The sequence below is a fragment of the Chenopodium album genome, chromosome 16, assembly GCF_948465745.1.
Source record: "Chenopodium album chromosome 16, dcCheAlbu1.1, whole genome shotgun sequence".
NCBI classification, from domain to species: Eukaryota; Viridiplantae; Streptophyta; class Magnoliopsida; order Caryophyllales; family Amaranthaceae; genus Chenopodium; species Chenopodium album.
The window spans coordinates 46,244,230-46,272,179 of record NC_137849.1 but is presented as its reverse complement, the minus strand read 5'-3'; the positions used below and the strand labels follow the sequence as shown (position 1 = coordinate 46,272,179).

At 32.5% G+C, this 27,950-nt stretch overlaps 5 protein-coding genes across 6 annotated transcripts; 4 read left to right on the top strand and 1 right to left on the bottom strand.

Annotated features, from left to right (window-relative positions):
- The first annotated feature begins 1,562 nt into the window (after positions 1 to 1,562).
- On the top strand, positions 1,563 to 5,283 carry LOC145585611 (SPX domain-containing protein 3-like). The gene is made up of 3 exons (XM_081642318.1): positions 1,563 to 2,287; positions 4,415 to 4,580; positions 4,768 to 5,283. Exons 1-3 carry the CDS (start codon positions 2,036 to 2,038, stop codon positions 5,136 to 5,138), a joined length of 789 nt encoding a protein of 262 aa, XP_081498444.1. The 5' UTR covers positions 1,563 to 2,035; the 3' UTR covers positions 5,139 to 5,283.
- Positions 5,284 to 6,234: 951 nt separating this feature from the next.
- On the top strand, positions 6,235 to 9,240 carry LOC145585610 (uncharacterized). Of its 2 annotated transcripts, XM_081642317.1 has the most exons (3): positions 6,235 to 6,432; positions 7,617 to 7,679; positions 7,903 to 9,240. In XM_081642317.1, exon 3 carries the CDS (start codon positions 7,955 to 7,957, stop codon positions 8,930 to 8,932), a length of 978 nt encoding a protein of 325 aa, XP_081498443.1. In that variant the 5' UTR covers positions 6,235 to 6,432; positions 7,617 to 7,679; positions 7,903 to 7,954; the 3' UTR covers positions 8,933 to 9,240. The 2 variants fall into 2 exon arrangements, with proteins under 2 accessions (XP_081498443.1, XP_081498442.1); XM_081642316.1 differs by lacking the exon at positions 7,617 to 7,679 and having other exon boundaries at positions 7,903 to 9,239.
- A 631-nt stretch (positions 9,241 to 9,871) lies between these two features.
- LOC145586719 (vesicle-associated protein 1-2-like) lies at positions 9,872 to 13,333 on the top strand. The gene is made up of 8 exons (XM_081643621.1): positions 9,872 to 10,103; positions 10,200 to 10,270; positions 10,387 to 10,468; positions 10,917 to 11,032; positions 11,256 to 11,399; positions 11,503 to 11,544; positions 11,994 to 12,071; positions 12,968 to 13,333. Exons 1-8 carry the CDS (start codon positions 10,052 to 10,054, stop codon positions 13,076 to 13,078), a joined length of 696 nt encoding a protein of 231 aa, XP_081499747.1. The 5' UTR covers positions 9,872 to 10,051; the 3' UTR covers positions 13,079 to 13,333.
- LOC145586718 (uncharacterized) lies at positions 13,258 to 16,314 on the bottom strand. Its single transcript, XM_081643620.1, has 7 exons — positions 15,699 to 16,314; positions 14,629 to 14,724; positions 14,218 to 14,367; positions 14,074 to 14,134; positions 13,739 to 13,863; positions 13,541 to 13,623; positions 13,258 to 13,441 (listed from the first exon to the last, which is right to left on the bottom strand). Exons 1-6 carry the CDS (start codon positions 16,104 to 16,106, stop codon positions 13,555 to 13,557), a joined length of 909 nt encoding a protein of 302 aa, XP_081499746.1. The 5' UTR covers positions 16,107 to 16,314; the 3' UTR covers positions 13,258 to 13,441; positions 13,541 to 13,554.
- Positions 16,315 to 24,280: 7,966 nt separating this feature from the next.
- On the top strand, positions 24,281 to 27,783 carry LOC145585609 (SKA complex subunit 1 homolog). The gene is made up of 10 exons (XM_081642315.1): positions 24,281 to 24,570; positions 24,681 to 24,805; positions 25,034 to 25,146; positions 25,387 to 25,468; positions 25,578 to 25,645; positions 25,760 to 25,865; positions 25,954 to 25,983; positions 26,201 to 26,314; positions 27,304 to 27,393; positions 27,482 to 27,783. Exons 1-9 carry the CDS (start codon positions 24,474 to 24,476, stop codon positions 27,379 to 27,381), a joined length of 813 nt encoding a protein of 270 aa, XP_081498441.1. The 5' UTR covers positions 24,281 to 24,473; the 3' UTR covers positions 27,382 to 27,393; positions 27,482 to 27,783.
- The last annotated feature ends 167 nt before the right edge of the window (positions 27,784 to 27,950 follow it).

Below are 27,950 nucleotides of genomic sequence, written 5' to 3'. Positions count from 1 at the left end.
GTTGAAAACTGAATTTGATTGTGTTTGCTGATTTTAATTAATTGATTGTATAACTGATTTGACTATCTTATTTTATTACCTGATTTTATAAAAATGTTTGGTAGATAAATGATTGTTTAAAGTTGTTTGAGTATGTAAAATGACCATTAAGCTTATTGAAGGGGTATGTAGTTTAGGTAGGATTTTAAATTAAATGAGGGTATAAGTGTCAATTTATCATAAGATATTGGACACGCTAATTGGAAAAGCTCATATAAGAGGAGATAGTTGAGTTACTTTTATCGTGAAAAATAATATAAATATGATAGAAGATAGTGAGATAGTATTTTATTATTATTGATTTTGAGAAACGGTGTAGAACTTTTTTTATTAATACCGAAAAAAATTTAACTTTAATTAATTACTGCTTTTCTTAAAATGAAAGTATAAAAAATCTAATTAAGGATTAATGATGTAAAAACTAGTCTAGGACAAATGGATTAATATTCCCCTAGAAAGACATGGTAAGATTTTAATTCAAGATTGTCTATGCAATTCAATCTCATCAATTATCCACACAAGTTTCATACAATGATTAAGTATCACCAGATCATTATACCAACTTTCATGGGTTGACTAGTTTAGGTTGTATGATCCGACCCCAATGTTCTACCGTCTAATCTTGCTTTCTTTACTTAGTTTAGGTTGTTATCATGCTTTTCATTTTATAGAAGTCCTTGTCCAAAAAAAAAAAAAAAAAAAAAAAAAAACTTTCATGGGTTGACTTTTATTCAAATGTCAATTGTAAGGGAGACTTTCCATCAGGATCATCTTATTCTAAAGTTTATGCCTCAAATTATTTTGAAGATTGCCTTAGATTTTTTTTCTTACAAAAAAAACATAATAATAATAGGCAATGTGAAAATTCCTAAATTATATACTTCCTCCGTTATTTTATTATTGCACCACTTGCCTTTTTAGGAAGTTTCATAAATATTGCACCATTTTCTCGTTAGGAAAAAAATTATTTGTGTTCACACTATAAATACCCAATATACCCTTGTTTTTTCACACTTACTTTTTAGTTTATCAATATATCACATGGACAATTTTGTATTTTTATCTTTCTCTCTCTTAATTTTTTCCACTACCAAAATATTTGTACCCAACACCTATGGTGCAATAATAAAAAAAACAGAGGAAGTATAAAAAAAAGCACTCGTAGTTGTTATTGATCACAATAAATAATTTTTTTTTATCTCATAACAAGTTAGCAAGTATCTTTTTTCTAGTGCGGAGAGAGCCACAGAGGATAGCGTTGTAAACATAATTTGATCCCGAATCTTATGTATCATCACCCAATACTTTAAGTTTTTAACCAATTTAAATTAGTTGACATTTATAACAAGTCACCATTCAACAAATACAAATACCCGACACCTCCCACTTGTATAGTTGTATCTACTACAAGTATATAACATCTACATCAACAAAAATGAAAATTGTGACTACCTAACATGAGTTGATTTAGTCCCTAAAGGTACATACCCATGAGAGTGGTCTCAAACTAAAGATGGAAAATTTGAAATATCCCAATTTGATGCTCTTCTTAAATACCCAAAATCACTAGAAATCCTCTCCCCATACATTGTCACATGGCATGCCAATTTGACAAGCAAAGTCATTACCATGCCTTATTCAATGTTGACCCAACTAGTAATTAACGGAATATACCGCCAAATTCCTATTTTCTACCTAACGGCTTTATTTACTGTCCTTTTTTTTTTCTTTTTCTTTATTTCTCCTCTTATTCATTTGTACTTAACATTATTGTTTACCAAAAAATTAATTGTCACTCATAAAAATAAGCATATGCTTTTTAATATTCTTTGTGTTACTAATTCCACCCCTTTTTCCACATTATAAAGCTCACTATTTTGGTTGCTATCTTTCCCATTTATATACTAGTGATTTTGATCATATTTACACCTTCAAAGTAAATTATTTTCTTAGGAATTAATTTAATTGGGTTGAAATATATAGGAAATAAAAAAAAATGAAGTTTGGGAAGAGGTTGAAGCAACAAATTCAAGAGACATTGCCGGAATGGAGGGACAAGTTTTTGTCATACAAGGAGTTGAAGAAGCTTGTACGTTTGATCTCCACGACGACGGTGCCGTCCGGTGGTGATATGTTGCCGGAGTATGGCAAGCCTGAGTCTGAATTTGTCCTGCTATTGAATAATCAGATTGATAAATTCAACACTTTTTTCATGGAGAAGGAAGAAGATTTTATTATTAGGCATAAGGTATGTACTTGTAGAATGCAACTAACTTCTTTACTTTTTTTTATAAATCTCAATGCTTCTTTATAATTTAATTAAGATTTTGTCTTGAGGGTTTGGAGAAAAGGGAGTAATTTTTTAAGGATATAAATTCCGTCATAATTATTATACGTCATGTATATTGATTGATAGAAATATGATCAAGATTCATATATACTATACTAAACACTATACAGTGATGTGTAGATACCTTTACGAAAGAGAATAAGACACGTAAAAAATATGTTAGGTAAATATTATTTATTATATTATTTAATATTATTAAGTGGATTTGAAACTGTGTTAATTGCTATATTGATTGATAGAAATATGATCAAGATTCATATATACTATACTAAACACTATATAGTGATGTGTACATACCTTTATGAAAGAGAATAAGACACGTAAAAAATATATTAGGTAAATATTATTTATTATATTATTTAATATTATTAAGTGGATTTGAAACTGTGTTAATTGCTATTTTTATTTTTCCAAGTATTGGGGGTTTGATTCTTATTGTGGTTAATTATTGGGATATGACTATAGGTTAAAGCCTTAAAGGCATTAAAATGTAACCAAAAACCTATAAATGGTTATGTATGTAGATTAAGCCAGAAATATTCATCAATTTAATTTTTTTCCCTTCTATTTTCACAATCTACTACAGTAATAATAATGAGCTTTATCTTTTTCCCCCTCCCACTGATTTTAATATCAAATTTTAGTGGTTTCATAAATTATTATTTGATTAGCTTCAATGTTTCACTAACCAATTGCTGTATTTATGTCCTGAATTTAAGATTTGTGTTATGTTTCACCATTTTACACACATCTAGGTGCATCAAAATGAAGAAGTTAATGGCCTGAAAAATTAGCCATATAATTAAGTTAATATTAGTAGGTAGCCACAAATTAAAAAGGTGAGAATACTCCCAAAAAAAGGATATGCTTAAGCCCTGTTCCCAGAGAGAAATAATTGCCAAAAGAATATGCTGCCACTCGATCTGCATGCTTACGTAGATACTTATAGCATATACCCAGCTATTAAACTTAAAAGGGTGTTTACACCAAAACAAGTTATGTTTGCTATATCTCAACCTGACACCCAATCTACCCATTCATATACTCCATAGCTTTTTTATCGTCTATTACTACAGAGTACGGAGTACATGTTATCATTACGCTGATAAATTTATTTGGGTCGTCTACTCTAACCAGTATCTCTCAATCTACATAAATACTACCTCTGTTAACTATTATTTGCAACAAAGGGGTATTATTTATGAGATATAAAATATTCCTTTGTTGCAAATAATAGTTAACGGAGGTAGTAATACTCTTGTGACTAAATGGAATGCGTTAAAAAGGTGAATACGTACAAATAGAGCATGCTCGCACTGTGAACATTTTACATTACTAAAACAATTGTCATTAGCTCTATTAATCGGTATTTTGTATATTTGTTCATTTGAATGTTAAATATAACAGAATAACAACGTCCTAATAGTTACAATCAAAGGTGTTTGTATAAAAATTAGGTTTCAGAAAGTAGCTTATATTGATCACAAATTGTTAAAATTGGGCGTATTGATAATTTGATACCATACCATATACAAGTACAAAATTAACCTTGACTTGCTTAAATAATGAAGATTAAAAGAGAATATGATTTTCTAAAAAAAACTGTATGTACTTTATGAACCTTGACTGGTCAAATAATATTTTGCTAATAGTACATTGGTACTTTCTAATGGCCTCTTAGAATATATTTAGCACTAGTATTATGACTTTTCGTGAGGTTAACGGCTTTTCTAATCTAAGCATACATACACATTGCTCTCCACAGAGTCCAATAGGTGAATATAGATAACAATAATCAAGCCAGTTTATTTTCTTAAGTGTCACCAAAAGGCGAAAGCCACCTTTATTGCAATATACCACTATAAGTGACCTTTTATTTGTTACGTAATACTACCTCTTTTTGTGCACTATATACAAGGCATGTAACCACGTACTAATTAAAATTGATTCCTTAGAATTTAATTTGATGTTATGTTCGATAATATAAAGTACTCAGAAATAAAAATGCTTCGACTATGCACGCAGGAATTACAACAGAGGATTCACAGAGTTCAAAATACATGGGGGCCAAAAGGAAGTCTTCCTTCTGAATTATGTTACAAAGAAGAATTAGGAATGATTAGAAAAGACATAGTCAATTTTCATGGTGAAATGGTGCTTCTTATCAACTACAGCAACATCAACTACACTGGTATATTCTCTTGACACCATCAAATTTTATTTTCCTATTTATTTTAATTTCTTGCCACATATTTTAAAACAAAGGATTAAAAAACTTATGTTAATTATTTAATGGAGAATCATATTCTAAAATTACTATATACATGAAAATAGTCCTTCCTCACTTTTTTTTTTTTTGCCTTTTCTTGGTTTCAAAGGGCTAGCTAAGATCCTAAAGAAGTATGACAAAAGAACAGGAAGTTTGTTGAGATTGCCATTCATACAAAAGGTGCTTGAACAACCATTCTTCACGACGGATCTCATATCGAAGCTAATCAAGGAGCTAGAGGCAACAATAGAGGCAACGTTTCCTCGTGGAGTCGATCACGAAGAACACGTAGAAGATAGTAAGAGAAAGAGAGAAAATAATTATGATGAGTTACTAGTTGTGGGTGAAGGCATATTTAGGAATACAGTGGCTGCTTTACTAACTATGCAAGATATAAGAAGAGGAAGCTCTACTATTACTCAATTCTCTTTGCCTCCTCTTAATTTGCCTAAGTTTGAGGTTGTACAGTCCATGCTATAACCTTAGCTTCTTCAAAACCAATTGTCTAATTAATTATATTTGTATTGATCTGGTATAACCATTTTTAAATATCAAAATGGTTATATAACTTTAGGGTAGTATAAATTAAATTGTCATGATTAATATGTTAAAAATAATTGCCATGAGTATTATGACAATTTACCTCTCTACTGATATTATTATTTGATATAGTTTTGCTATTATTTATACCTCTCATCAAGTTTCTAAACACCTTATAAACTTTTCTATTAAAATAACCTTCTAGATAGGTTACTATGATCCATACTCTACCAAAAGAAAATGATTCTAGAATTTGATTTCCAAAACGAACACTCTCTTTTTAAAAAGAGAAATGAAAGTAAGGTTGGCTATCATCTCATAAATTTACTCTGTATCATTGTATATATTCAGCTGATTTCTATGTATACTTGGGGTATGTTGTGGATTCTTTATCTATAACTAGCCTTTTGACCTGTTCAATACACGGTTTGTTAATTAAGTTATTTTTCTTGAAATGTATTGTATATTTGTATTATATGCGTTGGTGTTGTTTAGGAATTTAATCAGGTTTACATATTACATACATTGTTATTGTGGGGTATGAAATGACATATTAGTTTAGATTATATTTTAAGTTTAGGAGATGAAAAAGACTAATTTATTGTTTATGTGATGTGTACTAATTAATTTAACTTTAATTTATTACATATTGGAAATGAAGCACTTTATTTTCTTACTTATTGCAAGTTTCGGAATGCATAAAGATTTACGGAGTAAAATGGAATATAAAAAGGAAATATTAAAAAAGAGTAACACGTGGCATATGGATGATTACAGTAACATATAGCTTAGTAAAAATTTATGGTTTGTATTTTTAAATACTAAATATAGATAGATAGATATCTATTCAAAAATCAAAAAAAAAAAAAAAATATAAATAGATATAGATATAGATATAAATATAGATTCTATATATACTTGGTAACGCACTAATCATTTTCCACAAAATAAGATCCGATTTCTACCCTAATGTCATGTAAGACCCGTATATAAGGCCCAAATGTTATTGTCAAAAATCAAAATGTTTCCAAGAAAACCGAAAATGATTGCCAATTGTATTCTACACAGACAAGTTAATTGCAGGGTAACCTATTTTACCTCTTCAAAACAAAATTAAAATTTCAATTCAAGTAAAACCCCAATTGGGATATAAGCGAAATGAATCAAAATTAATTGAGGAATTTTCATTGAGAAATGAAAAGCTTCAATCTGCAACAAATCATATCAACTACTGGTTAGTCCCCTTCTTTTTCTCATAGAATGAGTAATTTATATTTGTGGGTTTTCTTGTTTTATTGGATTAATTGAATTGAATGAATGAATTTCTTGTGTTTAATTTCTTTCAGATGTATAGTTTATTGAAATTTAATGTTTGTGATATGGGTTTATAATTTAATTGTTGATTACTGTAGAGTGTGCTTTTGTGATCATATATTACAGCGAATTACCTTTATGAAAATTTCTCCCAATATTTAAGAACCCTAATCAGTAACTATGGTTGAATGAAGGGAAAAGAGGGATTTTTGGCGTAAAGAATATGAATTGGGATTAAATTTAAAATGGGTATTGGGTTTAAATGCAATAGAAAATTACTGAAGCAGCAAGAAGTTCATATGTTAACATTTCAGCTTGGGTATCAACTATCAAGTATTGAATAGACTGTTTCTAGGGATCAGTTTGAGTCGTTTGATTACTGATATAGAGGTAGTAAAGTTGAATTTTGATGATTCAAGATATAAAACTTAAGAATAATTAGTGTAATACAGTTCGTAGAACTTCTGATATCCTGAGCAAGAGGTTTGCCTTTTAGAATGTGATAGCAACCTCCAAAGATGGCATGGAAAAAGAAATAGGAAAACATTGTTAGTACTTTGTCTGGTGGCAATGTGGCATTGCTGTTTTGAATTTTCTGAGGTCAGAAATTGAAGTTTAGCTTAGAATAGTGACAGAGAGCACATGTTGGATTTTCCAAGAGTTCGTCGTGGATTTCTGTAATATTGCTACTTCCAATCTTTCGTCTTAGCTCATGCTTCATTACTAATGGGGAAAAATCTAGATGTGAACAAGGTTCAGTATTTGGCAATGCTGTTCAACTTCCTGATACCCTTTTTTGTAGATGAGCTGTACAGCTTCAGTTTGACTATTATTGAAGGGAACTTCTTCCTGTCTAAGTATTCTTTTTTGTCAAGTCATCACCTAATAATTTTGTGCCATATTACCTCTTTATTGTTTTGTTGTACTTTGTTTTGAGGTGAACCAAGTTAATTGCTGGGTGAAAAGACTATTCTCAGTTAGCTTTAACAAGGATTGTGAGTGGTTTTGAAATCGGAAACAGAAATGCCATCTATGTGGAATGGGGAGTTTCAGGCAATGGTTTTAGTTTTGTTTTAATATGTCTACCTATCTTTCTAAACTCAGACTTGTCTGTGGGATCAGGCTACTGTTGTTGGTCTTCAGACTTCAGCCACTCTTCTTTATGGGGTAGGACTGTTGATCATCTCTTTTTACTTTAATATATACTCAGTAGAAACTGCTAAGCTTAATTCTGCGACTGAGGCTGAAATTTGACTACTCTGAAGTATAATTCCACAAATATGTACCTATGGATCTTTTGTCCCCCCCTCCCTCCCCTAAGCTCCTCCTCTAAGGTAGTGTTTTATTCTCAGTCATTATAATTGACATGTTTCTGTGGTATCTGTTGCAGATAAGCAATAGCAATTGGCTAGTTCTGTATATCAACTGCGCTTACAGGAGCCATGTCATCACTGATTAGAACTCCAGTGCCCAACATTTCTGTTGCTGGATTTCGTTACCAGAGCCAGAAATATAGGAGGTTTACCAATAATCATGTTGGACTTACTTTTCCAAAACTCCATATAAAACGCCTTTTGGTTTGCTGCTCAAAGTTGACACCATGGGAACCTAAACCTCTTACGTATGCACCCACTGATGAGGCTGAACCCGAGCTTGTGGAAGAAACTCCCAATTTATTTGACACCCTTAAGTTAGAGGACACTGCAGCTACACCAGCTACTGATTCTGAAAAATTAGCTCAAAAAGCCAGCAGCCCATCACGAGGGGCAGGTTTTCTTAAATGGCCATTGTGGATCTTGGGTCCGGCTTTTCTTCTTGGCACTGGCATGGTCCCAACTTTGTGGCTACCCATATCGTCTATATTTCTTGGGTCCAACATTGCCAGCCTACTTTCCCTTGTTGGGCTAGATTGCATCTTCAATCTCGGCGCAACTTTGTTCCTCCTCATGGCTCATTCTACCACCCAACCAAAAGACCCAATGGAAGCCCCCCAAAGCAAGGCTCCTTTCAGTTATCGATTCTGGAACATGTTTGCGTCAATCGTAGGCTATGCTATCCCCTTGGCATTGCTCTTTGGCTCACAAAAGGGTTTCCTTCAACCACAGCTTGCACCAATCTCATACTTGGTACTTTTAGGTCCCTACCTCCTCCTTCTGTCGGTGCAGATATTGACAGAACTGCTGACTTGGCATTGGCAATCGCCTGTATGGCTTGTAACTCCTGTTATATACGAGGCCTATCGAGTGCTGCAGCTCATGAGGGGTTTGAAGCTTAGCGCAGAAATTAGTGCGCCTGCATGGATGATGCATACTATAAGGGGGTTGGTGTGTTGGTGGGTGCTGATTCTTGGTTTGCAGCTCATGAGGGTTGCTTGGTTTGCTGGTTTTTCTGCTAAAACGCGTAAAGAACAGAGATCATAACTGTAAAAAGCACCACCGGCTATGAGCGAGGTCAATATTTTGTTATAAAGGTTTCGGTTTAGCTAGAAGCTTACCTTCTGACCGTTCTGGGAATGGATTTTCGTCCTTTTAATGTACGTGATGTTGCTCTAGTTGTGCAAGTAGGATGATTGCTGGTCAGTTGTAATGTCCTAGTTCAGTACTGTATTTGTAACTACTTATATGTACTAATTAAACCTGAGCGACCTACATTAAATTCTAAAATAAATACCTCCCTTTATTGGAATAAAATGCCACAGACCCACAATTGTGTTCTGAAAATGTTGGTGGCCTTTTTTCCTTTATTTTTTTGAAGGCACATTTACTATGACTATGAGTATATCGTACTAGGGAATATAGTATGAGTATGAGTATGAGTATGAGTATGAGTTACATTTATACAGATCGATCCAACTATTTGTTTTTCACATAAACGTTGCATATTTTGACAAATTAATAACAAGAACCGTCAATATTTGCGCACTGATTTTTGTTGTTGCAAGAGTGATCAAAGTTAAACATCTATTTCCGACTCTTTACCATGTTTATTACTTCATACTACCGAGTAAAATAATGTGATCGAATTATTTGTAGACAAATTATATAAATTGAGCATTGTATTGATATGGGATACGGAGTAATTTGTAATGTTCGAGGTCAATTCATTTGATATCATCAACAATCAACGTTGAATTACCGTTAGTAAGACAAGATTGACTATTACAAATTCAGTCAAAGCAATTATATCATCAGGTGAAAATTATAGTACTTGTGATCAAAATCCAATCAATTTTTATTTGAAAAAATAACAAATAAAAAAACCTTTGATGATAAATTACAATGATGATAAAATAAAAAAAAGTTGGGCCCTACAAAAATAAAAGAAGAAAACACATAAAACACAAACATAGTCGACACTATTAACACTGTACCACGTCTCCCCTGTCTTCCCATTTTCTCTCTCCTCAACTTTCACTCTTGTTTTTTCTTTCAATTCAAACCTCTATTTTCTTCTTAGATCTTCTCTCTCTTCTTTCTCTCTCTAAAACCCAGTTCATAATTTTAATTTTGTTTTGATTTTCTGGGTATTTTCATACAATTATGAATTCAGGGGAATATCTCAGCATTCAACCTCAAGAACTTCAATTCCCATGTATTTTTTTACTTCCTATTTCAATTTCTTTGCTTTTTTTGCTTGTTATTAATTTTTGTGATTTTGATTTTGTTGTTTAATGATTATTACATGCAGTTGAGTTGAACAAGCAGATCCCTTGTACCATGCAATTGACTAATCATACTGATTGCAATGTTGCTTTTAAGGTACTTTACTTTTTATTATTATTTTGTAAAAAATTTCTGCTACTCAAATTTCAAAATTCAAGTCTTTTTTGTTTTTTATTTGGTGAAAATTGGTTGAATTTTTCCCCAATTTGTAGGTGAAAACAACAAATCCGAAGAAGTATTCTGTACGGCCTAATACTGGGATCGTTTTGCCACATTCTAATCATGATCTTTTAGGTAAAAAAAAAAAAGATCTTGATTGTTGATGTCTCTAATTTTAGCTTAATTTTTCTGGGTTTGAGTCAAATTTTGTGATAATTAACTGGAATGCTAATACTTTGTGAGTTAGGGGCTCGGTCTAGTGATAATAGTCGCATATATACTTCTTTAGGATGTCCGGGAATAGTTGTCACATTTATGTGAATTATTTATTAGTACAGTTTTAAGTCTGATGATTGATTTTGCCAACTACTCAAGTATTATTGCTTAGACCTAATAAGGGATGTTTTGATTGATTCTGCCAAGTGCCAACTGCACTATTATAAGGGCTGTTTCAGTAGAATTGTGTTGATTATGCCTTTTAATCCGAGGGGTTGGGACAATGCGACAATTATTTGGAGCTGGAGGGAGTATGATTATACTTGATATTGATTTTATCCTTATTGGGTTGGGGGATTAATTGTAGTGACAATGCAAGCGCAAAAGGAAGCACCTGCTGATCTTCAGTGCAAAGACAAATTTCTTCTTCAGAGTGTGATTGTCAGCCCTGGACTCACTGTCAAGGACATCACTTCTGATATGGTAATCCCTTGTTCATTTTGAAGCATTAATCGCGCATATTGCTATTTAATTCGGCATGCCATAAGTTGCTGTATACTAGCCTGAGTGCTAATGCTTAATCACCCTAACTTTGATTTATCAAACAGCCTAACAAGGTTGATGGAAGTTGACTCAAGGGTGCTTTTTTGTGTATTTTGTTGTTGATGAAAGGTCAAATTTTAATTTTGCCTTGTTCTTTTGATAGTTTAACAAGGAATCTGGGAATTATGTTGACGAGTGGAAATTGAAAGTCTCTTACATTCCACCCCCACAACCTCCACTGACTGTACAAGAAGGATCAGATGAAGGTTCTGTATCAGACAATGGGAATATGGATACTTTTTCACCTGTAAGTTATTCATATAGCTATACTTTATGCTTGCTCGTTGAGTTTTGCAAAATGCTTTTCTCCTTTTTAACTTCTAAAGTAATTATGACTTTCGTTTTTGCAGGCTACAAGAACCCATGTTGAGCCGGAAGATGATTCACGTCAGGTGATTTTCCATCCTTCAAAGTTTTAATCATTGAATAAGATATCAGATCCTAGCAAACTATCTGCTAATTGTGATTTGAATATGATCAGCCTTCGTTAGATTTTTACATGTGTCGAATTGCTTCCTTGTAAATATTGAATATTTTGCACATTTCGAGCTTATACGAAAAATTAGCAGAATTTTATATCATATCGCAGAATGTGTTTTCTTTTATTGTTAGGTATGTATCTTTAACCTTTTGGCTAAACCACGAATGTTTTAAGTATATGATGTGCTGATGTTGTATAATCAGCAAGACAACAACCAAATTTACCATTATAGTTATTACAAAGTAAGTGTTTCAAGCATCTGATGTTATGCTGTCCACTTAGCTAAAATTTGCTTAAAACTTCTCAGGGTGCTCTGATTTCTGTAATTGACTACGTGTTTTGATAATTTTAATATTTCAGGTGGATGCTACTATTTCTAGGCTGATGGAAGAGAAAAACTCTGCAATTCAACAAAACAACAAGCTTCATCAAGAAATGGTATGCTTCTGGTTCTTGCTAATATTTAAATTTTCGAATGGCTTTTCTACAGCATGAATAAACCATGGTAGTGGATAAAATTGAAATAAACCGTGGTAAGGGAGGGGCATCATGGGTAGTCTATACGGAGTATTATTCTGTTAATTAAATATCAGATTTAGTGTGTTTGGATAAAGAAAGGGGAGGGAGGAGAAGGGAGAATAAGGGAAAAATGACGAGTATTCCTTTTAAATCTCTCGGAGAAATCAATTTCTTACAATTTAATCCCTTTATATCTCTCCCTAATTCCCTTCCTTCCTCATTTGTTATCCAAATTACTCTATTCCTCCATTACCCTTCATTTCTTTCAATCCAAACACGCCCTTAGTATAAATAAGGGAGGTTAAGCATAGAAAAGGCATGCAAAATATTGTTAAAAAGTGGAAACACTTTGGAGAGCTCCAACCTCACAAATGTTGGCTAGGGGAGAGAGCAAGCCTCTTGAAAGCTTGTACTTTTTTTCTTAATTTCAGATTTTAGTGCAAATTTCATCTTTGCCTAAATTTCTAGTTCATAAGCTTTATTATTCAAATTTATCATGATCAACTCTCTAGAATCATCTGTCTTATGCTGGTTCATTACAAAGAGAATGACCAAGTTGATGGCCATGGATTGCTACTGAATTAGTGAATACTCAAACTTTTATGTACGAGCATTTATTATTTTATTTTGAAAAACTTGTTTTCAAAGATGCTTAAAACATTGAACTGAAGCTTGTTTGTTAAGAGACTGATGACTGCTAAAAATTGTGAAGCTTTATGTAGTAGGATAGATGGACATATTCACATTTGCTTTTATAAACTATGCATCAACTTGGTCTTCTTTTTCACCCGTTACTGGAAAATTTGATGATGCAGGAGCTATTGAGGCGTGAAATTAGTAAAAAGGGTGCAGGAATTCCATTCATGTATGTTATCGTTGTCGGGATTATTGGCATTATTCTGGGATATCTCATCAAGAAAATATGAACTGTGAAGAGAAAACCTGGCCTATCTGGAGGCTTGAAGTTGAGCTTGCTATTTGGTTATTACTCTTAAGAAGTAGCTGACCAAGATTTTTGGTTTGATAGTCTGATGTATTAGACGATGATCTTTCAATAGGTTTTGCATGTGTCTTATTATCATACATCTAGTTGTAAAGTAAATGATAATTAAACAAGGATTAACTTTGTCATAAGTTGTGCATTTCTTTGCCAGTACATCATTTGCTACTAAAGAATTAAAGCATGTACTGTATCATCTTTCTTAGCTATTACTCCATTGTTTGCTACCAAAGCATCTTCAGTGCATTCAATCCATACTTCTCATTGCTGTCAGGAGGCTCGAAATTATCTGCATCGATCAACGAAATGCAACGTCAGTTATGCTGTTACTATTTAGGAGTGAAAGCATATGAAAATATAACTTGATACTCTTGAAAATTTTGATTACCCTTCAAAAACCTTTTAAGGATTTTCTGGCACATGTAACATGTTGCACTGCAGAATAATGTTCCGAAAATCATCCAAAGTTAGCTGAAATGAGGACATATGAGTGTCACAAGCGTTATACTCCATTTCCATGCAAATGATAATATGGTAAAGACTTGGAATAGATGGATATGGAGAATCTCGAACAAGTAGAACAGACCTTTCCATCTTTATCACTGTCAAAACAGCGAATCATATCAACTAACTCCTTATCGGTCCAGGTAAAATCATGAGAAGCAGCCATCTGTTGCAAGTCTCTTAACGTTATGCTCCCCTTCCCAGTCTCTGCAACTCATATAGAATGATAAAGAAAGGTAGCTGCAAAGCTGATGTTAAGTTTTCTTAAAGGGTAATCAGAATGCATCATATCATGTTATTATATGCTTTTCTATGGTTAAGGTTTTAAAAATCATGTTGAAAAGTTAACTAAGAATATGGATAAAGAATACAAATTAATTGACAGTACAAATAGAATAGAAGCAAGTCAGAAATTACCATCGAATTGGCAGAAGTTTATAACCAGGTCATCCCCAGTCATTTGCACACGATTCTTGAACTGCCATATTGCCATAGTATAATAACATCAAAACATAACATGAGTGTAGCAATATTTAAGCGCTACAACACAGAAATGCTTACTGGTCTTTTTTTCCTCCTCGAATTATCTTCCCGAGAGTTATCATAGCTCTTTTCATTAGCATTAACTGCTTGATTGCTTGGGCTTAGAGACAATCCAGCATGCTGCATGTCTGAGGTTTCTCCAACATCTTTTAAAGAAAGAGCTATAGCCTGCAGTGGCAGATATCTACCAGAATAAGAAGAGTGTTTTACAACAAGAAAGTAAGTTTTTTTTCAATTTTCATTTAAGTCAGCATATACCCTTCTAATTTAACTCTTGGCGTGAATGCATGATCAATTGATCATAAAAGTCACACTATAATCTAAGTTTAAATGTATAATTACCCGAGTCTCACATTATACCCATCTTACTTGTAAATCCCTCTTGCTAGTTCTAGGTTTTTCCAGCCAGTGAGGTGATCTGAGAATTACCTGCTTTAAAACTTCATCTTCATCCATAAGATCTGTGGTGTCTAACTGCTTCTGCGAAGATTTTTGCTTACGAGACCTCGACTTTCTATCGCTTACCTGGCACAAGCAAAGCAAAGAATCAGTTAGGATAATTTCTTAAATGTAGAAAAATTTTGATTGGTGGCAGATTTTACTCAATTTTACTTTTTTTTTGGTTAAATCTAAGGAGTTCCTTTCATAACAGAGTTTTGAATCATGCAAGAGGCAAACTTAAAAGTTCATTATCTCTTTGACCTCAGTCTGATTGATGAGTGAGTGCAACACTATTCTTTCATAGTTGCTTCTGGGGAAGGAAGAAAGCATTTAAATTGCAACAAAGCACAAGACCGGATTGTTTTTGGGAAAGGGAGAGGGGGCAATAGCAAACAAGCACAAAGTTCAAATCTTTATAAAATGTTCATAAAATCCACTAAATCAACTATCATCCTGACATCCTCTCCTTTGGTCATAAAACCACTCTATCCTCAATGAGATTGCAACCATGAAGCAACCTGTTGATAGCTGACGGCCAGAGCAAACACTCCAACACTTCAATTAATTTTCCACGCATACGTCCATCAAAACTAAGGCATTCCAATACCTATTCAAACACCTTCTTAAGCGCTTTAATCGTTTTCCTTCCTTAGAACAACATCGTTCCATAACTCACTCTCAATTTAAGGCAGGACAGACAATACTCAATGAAATCGAATTGCAAAAAGTACAAGCATTGTAAAAATGGAGGCCTTTTTTTTTTATAAAATTCATCCGCATTGTCCAATCCACAAAATGAAGTATCAACAAAAACCAACACCAAGAAAACAATCACATATACTAATCCAAAGTACACAACATGATCATTTCAATTGAAGCCATGTGATTCACTATATTACACCAAATGCACAAACTACATTAATTTAGAAAGCAGCAATCAAGAAAATCAAAATGAATGACTCTCCAAATGCACAAACATTTTACCACAATTCAACACCAAAAACACACAAAAATTGCTTTAAATTGAAAAAAAGAGAAAGAGATATTAATCAATGTACCTTCTTCTTCTGCTTCTTCTTTTTCTTCTTTTCTTGCTCCTCAAATTCTTCACTGGAGCTATCCAAACTAGAATCACTACTATCATCTTTTGGGTCTTCATCAATAGGCTGATATTCATCATCATCTTTGCCATTCTTGGGAACCCTTTTGGAATTGAGGTTTGATTTTCTCTTTCCTCCCTTTTGGGATAAATTCATCAAAGAATTCGCAATATTACGCAAACCCAAATCCTCAATTCTCGCTTTATTTTGCGCAATTCTTAATTCTCTTTGTTTCTCATACTCTGTTGCTTTGTTTTCTGGGATTTTCGGGTCATCTGAATTCGAATTTTCGCTAGGTTCGGAATCACTGGTAACTTTCTCCTCCACCAATTTCTGGGTTTTCAGTTTTCTAGGGTTCTTTCTCATTTTTTCCTTTTTGTTTTTGGTAGTCTAACGAAGAGTTCAGTGCTTCAATACTTTCTCAAATATTCTTTCTTAACCTTTCTTTCTAAGACTCCTACAGTTCCACTACTCCGTAACTCAGAATCTCGGATAGTAAGAACGTAAGATACTCAGATTACATACTCCCTGCTCCCTCCGTTTTTTTAAAGTGTCCCCTTCGAAATTTTGGAAATACTGATTAATCATATTTAGACCAATTTTTGTGAATAAGAAAAAATATAATCTTGTGTATACTTATTGGAATCATTTTAATGAGTAAATTATTAATATTTAATTGTTGTAATTTATAGTTGATGATGATTAAAGATATTATTGGTTAAAGTTTTGTATCCACATGCATAAAATATTATTAGGACACTACAAATACAAAGGGTGTAACATGGAATAATTTATATTGTTCCACATAGACTTGACACTTGACAAGGCTTTAATAGAGTACTTTTTTTGGCGCATGTATTACTATTTACTAATCCTACTACGGTGCTAGTCTGCTAGATACAAAACATACAAGTAAGACATAATCCAATCACTCCATCCTAAAAGAGGATGTGACACAAACAATTAACCGGAACCGCGGGACAAAACACAATTGTGACGAGTATTAAATTGGGATAGATAAACTATCAATCTCCCAGTTTATCATTGTTGTCAATTTGGCAAAAAAATAATTGTAAATAGGTTGGGAAATTGTCAAATTGGTACAAAATTAGCATGATCTTGTTTGATTGATTTTGATTTTTTATTATATAATTTTAATACGTATCGAAATTCTTTTACAACATTGCATAAAGAACCATGCAAAAAACAAATAAGGACAAATAAACAATAATAGTGGGTAAGACCGTAAGATCGTTCGATAAATTTTCTACTACGTATTGTACTAAAGAGTAATCTTTGTCAATATATAAATTACATTTGAAACAGAGTTTTTGTAAGTAATGAAAACCAATTGGATATGTATATAGCCAAGCCCGTCAGGCCCAATATTGGCACTAATGCAAACTGTATAGGCATCACTCACCAAATCAGGAAATGTGATGATTAAGTTTGAGAGTTTTGAAACATAATATAATGAAATCTAAAGTTATAAATTTGGAAGAAATGGAGTACTATCCTTTGTTTTTTTTTTTGGAGAAAATATATCATCGAGATTTCCAACAAAATCGTTTTCACCGATAGAACACTAGACTTCGAATCAAGTTAGAATAACTTGTCTACTAACTAATGCAAGAATTTATTGAGAGTCAGTAGAGTTTTTCGAGTTGAACATCTACAATTATCAAGCAAGCTTGGCGGCTTGGCCAATTAGCCAAATGGTGTGAATTGAACCTCATAACTCCACCGTCAAAAGAGATCAACTTTTATTAGGGAGCATTTTAGGGTTGAAATAAAAATCTTGTTTCCTTCCCCCCCCCCACCAAAGGGCACACTACCCACTAATCAAGGATGGGTCAACCCATTCGGTTAATGTTACCTACCAAAAAACTTTAGTAGTATGAAAATTAAGTTAATCTAAATTTATAAATCTCACTAATCACTTTGAAATAAACACGACACAACACAAACACAATCATAAGGTATGCTGCCACTATATACAAGTAAAATTAGAACTCTTATAAGATTTGTGAATTGTGATTGTTGTAGTTGACTCCATGATCCAATCCTAGTGAATTTTGTAAGGCATAGAACTATGAAGCACCGAAACACAAAAAAACCATGTCCAAAGCAAATAAGCAATGAGATCCTTCAATAACTATGGTAAGATACTAAGATTGGTAGGAAAGAGAGTTGGGTTTGAAATGGGCCCACAGTGAGCGACAAAAGAACATGAATTTTGCGGCCCAAGTGGGCCTACTCCACGTGGCATAAGATTGTCTCACATGGGTCCCTTCCACGTGGCATGCTATGCCGCCCTTTGCGCTCTGGGGTTGCAAGCCTTTCTCTTTTGTCATTTTAAACTTGGTTGGGAGTTGGGCCTCCATTTACGGACCTACACTCTACTATTAGGCCCCATTTGTGATTTCACTTCACATGTGGGCCCCACTTTTTTTTTTTTTTTTTTTTAATTAAAACAAAAAAATTGGCTAACAAAACATACTCGTATAAATGTATAATTGTATTAATTAAACTAAATACAAATTTGATTTGATTTAAGTAGGGTTTTGAATGTAGCATGCCATGTTAGAGTGAGGGAAGTAGGAACCTATATCAAAACACATAAAAATATGGGATGTTTTTTAATCAAAATAGACACTCTTTATGTTCTATGCCTCTATCGCTCTACGGTTCAAGCAGCAATTTAACGATGATTATAATATATTTTTATATATTATTTTTAAATAATGAAAATTGCAATAATCTATACCAATCCTAAATTATTTGTAGAATGAGATCAATGATTTAATGTGCATTTCACAATAATACATGATAGGATTAGAATCAAAAGATATGTATCGGATATATGGATATTTTAGAATCAATATTTAACTTTTGAAATTATATCTTGAATGGTATGAGAATAACCTTGAATAGTTGAATGTTATTATTAAGTTTAGATATAAAAATAACAATTTAATTTGAGACGAGCTTTTAAGGATATACAATCACCTTATTTCAAAATCTATATCAACAAAGATGGGAAGAACATGAATGATGATTTATTAGATTTTTGCTTAAAATGAACTATTTCATTGATCACTGTATAAAAGGAAAATACTTCAAAATGATACTTGCATCATTTTGAACTTATCTTTTTGCAATTGGTAAGGTTTTACTAATGGCTAACAAAAAGGCAGACCACAGCTCACCAAACAAAAATAACCTAGTGGTAGCTTCAACAAATGCCAGCTCAAAAAGTCTCCCACTTTTAGTTTCTAATACATAATTACTTTCTAATTTAAGCCATTCGAGGTCAAAAGTGTTTAGAAATAACAAGAAACAAGGAAATCAAACCCCCCATGCATTAATTTTGCACATTTGTGGACCAAATTAAAGACAAAGCATGTATAGAATACAATTACTATAATTTAATTGGTAGCTAGTTTAGTACTTCCTCGATCAAACCAAACATTAGGGCATGCCCTAAACTAATATAATATCATACTAATTAAATATTTGTGGGATCAACTTAGTTGGTTAAAGTATTAAGTACTACTCAAAACTCGGGATCAAATTTCAAAAGAAAGTGTTTCAATTATTTTAAAACAGGATAGTAGCAATTTATTTAATTTTCTATATCTCACTCGACAATACTATTTATTATTTAGTTTCACTGAAACGGGAAAAATCTTTATTTTGGCATTATTGTGCTTAGTTTTTGGCTTATATATCTACCCTTAAAACCTCTAAATTGGCTCTCTCTTTTTCTCTCTCCTTCCTAAGGTCTTGAATTTAAGGGTATGTAGGTTGATTTTAGAAGAAACAGGAAGACAAAAGAGAGGTCACTGACCCATACTATACCATGTTCGATCTTCAAAATATACATCTTAAATTCACCTTCATTTAATGCTTATGATCTCTTCTTGTATTATTATTAGCTTATTTCTTGTTCTCACTATTTAAACACATTTTTTTGTACATCAACACTACTAGCTTTGAATCTCTCTACCTCCTAAAACCCTAGCATATCATGTCAAAAATCTCTTGTTTTGCTACCATCTCCCTTCTATGCTTATTTTCCTTGACTACATCAGCGAGCGCGAGCCGACGACTTACCGGAGTTGTTGTCAACCAAGAGCTGCCTCAAAACACCACATTTCAAGATCCTATGAAGGTTAGTGAACATGCTATACATATACATATTGTTACATGAATTAGGAAACAACGCTTGTTTTTATATAATTAGGTTTACTCAATATTAATTGAAATATAGTCTACACTCTACACTTTTTGATTTTTTATTTTTTAATTTGATCATAGCTTCATATTTTTTACTCAAATTTTTTGTACTATAAATCCCTTTAATTTGCTAATAAGAAAGGGATTAATTGAGAAAAAAAAAAAAATTAATTGTGTATGTACACATAATTATGTAGAAAATGGAGAAGGTGAAAGTTAAGAGTACAATCAACATGAACGACCCATCTCAAGTGACTTCTACGAAATTATTAGGCGATGAAAACGGGATGAAGACGATGAAAAAGGAAAGAAAAAAGAATCAAAAGAAGGAAGATCGACACGATCACAAAACCGAACATGATACAAAACAAAGCAGAAGACAAGATGGAGCAACGCGTGCATATACTAAAACTTTAACGAAGCTCGTGAAGAGGAAGAGTCCTAGAGTTGTATTATGGCGTGTACCGAGGCCGAAAAATGAAGTGCCACAAACAGGTTTTAACTTAGATTATGCACCACCAAAAGTGCATCCTCCTACTCACAACTAAACTTTTGAATTTTCAAGTTTCAAATCCTTGAGAAAACTAAGTAGTTAGAGTTAAGCGGTACGTTGATAAGACCAAATAATCTATGGTCTTTTACTCTTTTATATATCAAATAGTAGTAGAGTGTAACAACTCGTTTTTTGTACATAATAATATTTTTTTTTCCTTCTAAGAAATAGTATATGATATGATCATCAAGTTCGTAATTAATCTTATTACTTAGAAAAGTTAAGTTTGATCATAAATTTGTTACGTTGCTTAATTATTAGCTTCTCTTTTCTTTGAAATTTTCCACTTTATAATTCAATCATGCATTAATTTTACTTGTATCTTGTTTATGCATGTAAAATGTACGGAGTACATGTTTATCAGAAACGACTTGGTTTTGATTTTCGTTGAATCCCAGTCATCACTACTGATTAGTATGTCTTGGTTTATTTAGACCGTGAGAATTTTCGTAATCACACCAACTTTTAGTTAAATTAATTATTTAAATTCTAAGCATAATATATTAATATGTTAAACTTAATATAAATATTTTTCAGTAATGAATAATGATGATGTATTGATAAATTAGGATGTGGAATGATACTACACAACAATTAGTTTCTGTGTAAATATTTCCTTATTAAGAATTTCGTGTCAACTTATTGATCATTTGGTTTTTGTGACACCAAATGAACCAGACTTTCAAATTAAAAGATTGAATGTTTGTAATTCACGGTGAATAATAATGCTCTATATACGTGAAAGCATAATGTTCATAGTTTTCAAATTACACTTAAAAAGAATTTAGTGCATGTATTGATTGCCGCATTTCGATGCTGATAAATGGGTGATGATGATCATCTAATCCAATTAATGTAGATGCATTGTCATGAGCATCATATTAGATGATTACAGCAGGTCTTTTACATGACAAGTGATAACAATAAGTTTACATCACTTCAAATAAAATTACATACAAGTAGAAGTTTTTTTCGAAAATGATTTATGTGATTTTCATCATCAATCAATCTTGTATACTAAACACTCCTATATTATACAGATTTTGCCTATTACGTACTCCTACTATATAATATTTTTGTTATACTAAGGGCCTGTTCCGATTTACTAAATTGAGTTGAAATGAAGTGTTTATGAGATAAGAAAATTAAGAACTTAACTAAACTGAACTGAACTAAATTGAATTGTTTATGAGAGAAGAAAATTAGGAACAGAACTGAAGTAAACTGAATTGAATTGAATTGTTTATTAAAGAAGGAAATTAGGAACTGAACTGAACTGAACTGAAATTAAGCTGAAGAGAATAGGTCTTATGCATACATAACAATAATTAATACTCCAATCTATTAACAATCATCCCTTGTTAATTACCTGCCTTTTTGTTTACGCGTCTTTTAGATGATGTAGTCCAAATTAATAGGTTTTTTTAATTTAATTGCGCTAGTGATAGAAGATAAAACTTGTGATCAACTTAAAGTCACTACTCACATTTTTGACTCGTGACAGTATCCCCTTACCCTCTCTAGGGTATTGTTCAATTCACTAGCATCCCAAACTCACAATAATCAACGAACATACTAATTCATTAAATTAGTAGAACACAAATTATTTTTTTATTTTTTATTTTATTATTATTTTTTTTTTTCATATTTCCTATTAGAGGATGTTCCAAGTACAGTCTTCCAATTCTTTCAAGCAAAGTCATACACCACGAATTCCAAAGATGCACAAAGAATAATAGAATATGACAAAGTTAAAAGTCAAATGACTAAATAACAAACGCAAACTTTAAAACTAAAGTTTATCAAGGAGTCCCCACCAACTTACTAGGTACGGTATAGTAATTAATAAAGGAGGACGAACTTATATTTGACCAAAATTAATCAACCATATTATAAAAACTTTTGTTTAATCATATTATTTGTATATATTAAATCATAAATTGCACCAAAAAATAGTAAAAGTGTATGGATGAACAATGCATGCAGCAGATTCAAAGCTAAACTTAAGCAACAGATGAGACAGATTAGTATGACTTTTCCAAGAATGTCTCCAAAAGCTAACCCAAAGTAAACGCATAATTCGATAATAATTTGTAAATCCCAGTAAAGGGTAGTTAATAGAAAAATAAGCAAAGCCACAATTCATACTAAAATAAACACAAACATCCTGGGAGTCGAATCCCTATTACATGGGACGAGTACGTGAATTTTGGGTTTGCCTTTTTATGCGATCAAAGGGTTGCAAATTGTACCCCCCATGTGGTACGGTTGTAAATTTCTTGGTCTATTCAATGGCTAGAGGTGTCAAAAGCACACTCGACTCGATCCGAAACCGATCCGAAAATTCCGATTCAAATTTGGACTCGCGTGGACATAACAATTTAGTATTAACTTTAAAAATTTACCCGACCCGACCATATCAGATCCGATCCAATCATCCGAATTGACACCCCTATCAATGACTACATTATTCATCTTACATGAAAAATGATAACTAGGTAACTATCTTAACATCATTCTATATCTCTATCAAGCTATCGAAAGGTAACTAGGTAAGAATAATGAAGAAGTTTAGGCCAAATAAAAATAGGGAGCCCAAGGATTTCATAAATGATTAATTTACAAGTGCTACGGAGTATTTATGTGCTGTAGAGAATTTCTACCATCAAATAGTTAGGTCAAGTAAAATGTACTCATCACGCTATTATCATATCTCATTTTATTAAATGCTTTGTTGTATAAGCTAAAGCTAAAACTAAACCCAACATACAAGTACATGCATAACAATAATAAATGATAACATATCTCAAATAAAAATTGTTTACATATATTTATTACATGTATATACTCCCTCCGTTCCTTATTGATAGTCCCTTATGGAAAATTTTCACGGGAATTAATAAACATAAATAAAAGTAGCAAAAGTACTTTGAAAAAGTAAATTTATATTGAGTATGCAAAAAAGCAGAGAAGGAAAGTAATAAAAGTATATGGAAAAGACAAATTTACATGAGAAAGTTAAATTTGCACAAATATTGTTGCAAATTGGATGGAATTTTAGTAAAAAATAATTGAAATTAATGCTACTTATAAAAATCAAATGGGACTATTATTTTGGGACTTAAAATTGACCATAAGAGACTATTAATAAGGGGCGGGGGGAATATATTGAAATGAAAAAAATGATTTAAACAAACAATGGAAAAAAAAAAGTCAATTTAATTAAAATAGAAAATTTGACTAGTTTTGACCAAGCGATTAGTAGAGAGAAAAATGGGGGATAAAGGAGAAAGACAACTCCACTATTAGCCAATAGGTAACATTAACTTCATTCAAGTTTGAGACTTAATTATTCGTTCAATCATGTTTTGATTAAAAACTAGTGTGTGGCTCGCGCGATGTCTCGAGTTGCTAGTTTGTATTTGTTTAATTTGCTAATTAAATTCGACTGTTTAGATAGTAAGACTTGTTGGTTTCGAGTTTAAGTGTTGCTATAAACATTTTTTAATTGTTAAACTCAATCATTATATAATGGAAACACATAATATAATTTTATTGGATAGAAAAACATGATTAATAAATGGCTAAGATGGTAAGACTCTTATAAAATACAAGTAAAGTTCAATAAATTGATTATACGTGATATAAATTTTTGTTCAACCAAAAAAAAATAAAATTAGGTCAACAAAAATAAGTTAAATTTAACAAAAATAAGCCGATAAAAATAGAGCCCATGAAAATTCGAAAAAGAGGATTTTCTGGACCAAAAATATCGAATTCCTTGTGCATTGTCATCTTTAACTATCGTTTGACAAAGTCGAACTCCAAAACATTTTCCCGCCAACACAACATAGTTCCTAAATCCCACCCCAAAACTCAAACAGTTCTTCCTTAATCATCAGCAACATTCAACACGGAAACAGATAGCAAGCTTGATAACAATGGAAGCCAAAGAAGCAGGATCTTCTATAGAATCAATAATGGTGTCCTTCAATACTCGCATTTCCGAGCTCCAAGAACTCATCATTGCTCGAAACAGTTACTATTTCTCTCTTCATTTTCCACTATTTTTTCTCACTCAATTTCCATTCAATTTGATGAAATTTCATTGATCTTATGAAATTGATTGTCAAAAAACCTAATTTCAGTGTATCCGGGAAGTACTGTCGCCGATCTCACGGCGGTTGATGCCGCGGTGAAAGCCATGGAACTTCAAGTTCAATCTATTAAGAATAGATTACGCGATGAAACCCTAGCTCTTCCCAAAGCCAAGGTTTCTCTCTCTTTCTCTCCTTTTTTTAATTGAGGATTTTTTTTTGTTAGGGCTTATGTATTATGATTTCAATTTTGAAGTTAGGGTTTTGTATGATTGAAATTATGAGATGAGATTGATAAAAAGTGTTACAAATATTATTTTGGAGATGTGCATAATTTCGGATGTAAGCCCTCTAATTGATCAAATAGATGATAAATTAAAAAATTCTGTTTTGAAAATATGCAGAAATTGATTGAAGCATCTCTTAAGCAGCAGAAAAAGCTGCAGGAGATGGCAAGTCATGTTCCTTCTCACTTAACCACAAAGACGATGTCTTCATTGCCCAACTCTAATCACCAGTAAGTCCATGCTTTGATTCGTATAATGATTTCTAAATTATGAAATTTTATTTTTACAAAGATTACTAAATTGGCAATTTGGAGGTTGTTAGTAAGTCGATGCTTTGATTTGTATAATGATTTCTAAATTATGAAATCTTTGATTCATATAATGATTTCTGAATTATGAAATGTTATTTTTCACAAAGATTACTAAATGTCAATTTGGAGGTTGTTAACATTATTTTTTCGTTGGTAAAGTTTGCAGTCAGATTCTTCCAGGGATGAACTATCATTGTTTGGTTCGTTGAAGGCTGAAGAGGAGCCGGTTGTAGTGCACAAGGTAACTTGAATGTTTCACTATAATAGTCTTATATAATACGGTCACTGTGTTGGTTAGCATAAGAGGATTTCAGTTATGGCTAATTATGATTGATTATGTATCCTTACAGGAGAAAAAGGGTCGTGGACCTCCGCCTTTGTGGTACATTTCTGGAGATGAGTTGGGATCCCTATCGTCGTTAAGTTCCTAATAACCTTGCCAATTTGATTAAGATTCGTTTTTTGTTGCTTGGGTATATGCTTGTTATAATATCTTATATAGTTCCTAACTCTTATTCATGGTGATTAATAGCTACATGAGAGGAAGACTGACCCTGGAGAAAGTCAATGCTGCTATTAATGATATGGCAGCCTATGCTGAATCAACTGCTCAGCTTATCTCAGCCCCTAAAAAGAAGGTTTACTGCTTTATCTTATGTTCATGGTTAAATATTCTGTGGTGTTTGAATCATTTATGTACTGATTAGTGTAATTTTCTTTGTGAAGTTGCCAGAAAACATGTGGGAAAGAGCCTTGGTGAGTTTATCTTATTACAATTCACTTTTTTCAGAACATCTTACAATGAATTAGATTATCTCCTTCGTTTTATGAGAAAAATGTGTAGTTAAATTTGGTACTTGTTGAGCTGTTTTCAACATTCTATTTTCTTCCCTTCACCTGTCTAAGGTTACACGAAGCTTTATATCAATGCATAATTTTGCTAAAATGTTCAGCATTCCATCTTTCTATGCAGGAGCTGCGAGATATAGCAATGACTGAAGGAGTTAAAGGAAAGCATTTTTTTCTTGAGAGTGACATAAAGGGACCTTTCCTGAAGCTTGACAACACTGGAAAAGCAATACTGACGGTGAGTCAACCCCCTCCCCTGGTTCTCTTATTGATAAGCAAGCAAATTAAACAAGTAGTTAAGGTTGTTCTCTCTTGCTTACTTGTAACAAACTTAAAAAAATAGAATATAGCAGCAATTTTTAAAATCTATGGATTCATCCTGCTTTACTTAATGTAACACGTTATAGAACCTCAACTACCTCTCTATGTCCAGACTAAAAACTGATTTTTTTTCATATTTGGAATACTTGATTTGTTGCTGTTCTTTGTAATTCTTCACGCCCTTTGTTTGTGAGATTGGGTATTGGTTAATGATGCCAACGTTATGTTGAATTTTGCTGGAAGTGATTTCAGTTTTTTTTATCAAGATGTAAATACTCAATACTAGCTAGTAACCGCAAATATTAGTCTATTACCTTGACAAGTTCATGTGTATCAGAATTGCAGCAACAGTTTCTGATAGAGTAATAGCAGTTTGATGATACAAAAATTTGTTATATCTTAATATTGGCAGCATTATTGTTTCGTGCCTCCACCTTTCTCTGATTGGAACATAAGTGTATGAAGGACTCAGGGCTTGCGTTTTAATTGCACCTGAGAAGTTTTAAGTCATCCCCAAAAAACAGTTGCTTTGACTCCTTGGAGAGTCATGTCAGATCGGTATCTAAGTTAGTCAAACTCGGTTTCCTTGAATTCCTTCCGATAAAAACCATTCTAACTTAATCATAGGTGGACAAGAAAAGTGAAAAAAAACCATATTGTCTCTGCAACATTTTATTGCATGCTGTGTTACTTCCCCATAGCTGCTGAGGGAACATTTGTTGTTACTGGTCTGAACGTTTTCTGTAAGATTTTTTTTTTTTTTAAAATAAATAGATATCTTTTATTAGTTCTAGCTTTGGGTGAGCTTATTCTACTTTTGTTGATGTTGGAACATGTTTACTGCCTAAACTGATGTCTGGTAATGAAAGCCTTACATAAAATCGTTTTATTTGTGATCTCTTACAGGTTCTTCGTCACCTAGGCCGTATAAGTGAGACAAGGGTTGGACATCACCGAGTGATTATCCTCTCAAAACCTCACTGAATGAGATATGAGGTACTTTTCGCTCTTGTTCTTCCTGTCTTTGTTCAGTGTTCATTTTAAAGACTGTAGTGGAATGATATTGTGATACTTACAATTGCAGGCTCAACCGCTCAACATTCTTATCAGTGATTTCGAAGATGTCATATAGAATACTTCGTTGAAGTTGTGTGTGGTAGATTAGCAATCTCCCAGCAGCAAAGTTGGGAGTGAGTTTACCTTTATGGCTTTACTTGTTTGATAAGAGTAATTGTTTGTATACTGAATTACTTAACTACTAAAGCTATAAAGCTATCATTTAATCCCACTTTATATTTAGTAAGAAATAATTGTGGTTAAGATGCAAAGAGGCTTCCATTCAAGCTAGCATTTCATTGAACTTTATGTTTGAATATCTTGATTGTTTAATGGTCTTGGAATTATTCTTTTCATCTTTAAAAAAAAAAAAAAAAACCTCATACAAAGAAAGTTATGTTCAGAAAGGGATACCTTAGTTTAACTCACAAGTCACAACTGTATTATGTTGATATAAATTCAATTAAGGGCCAATAAGCTCAGATATGAAAAACTAA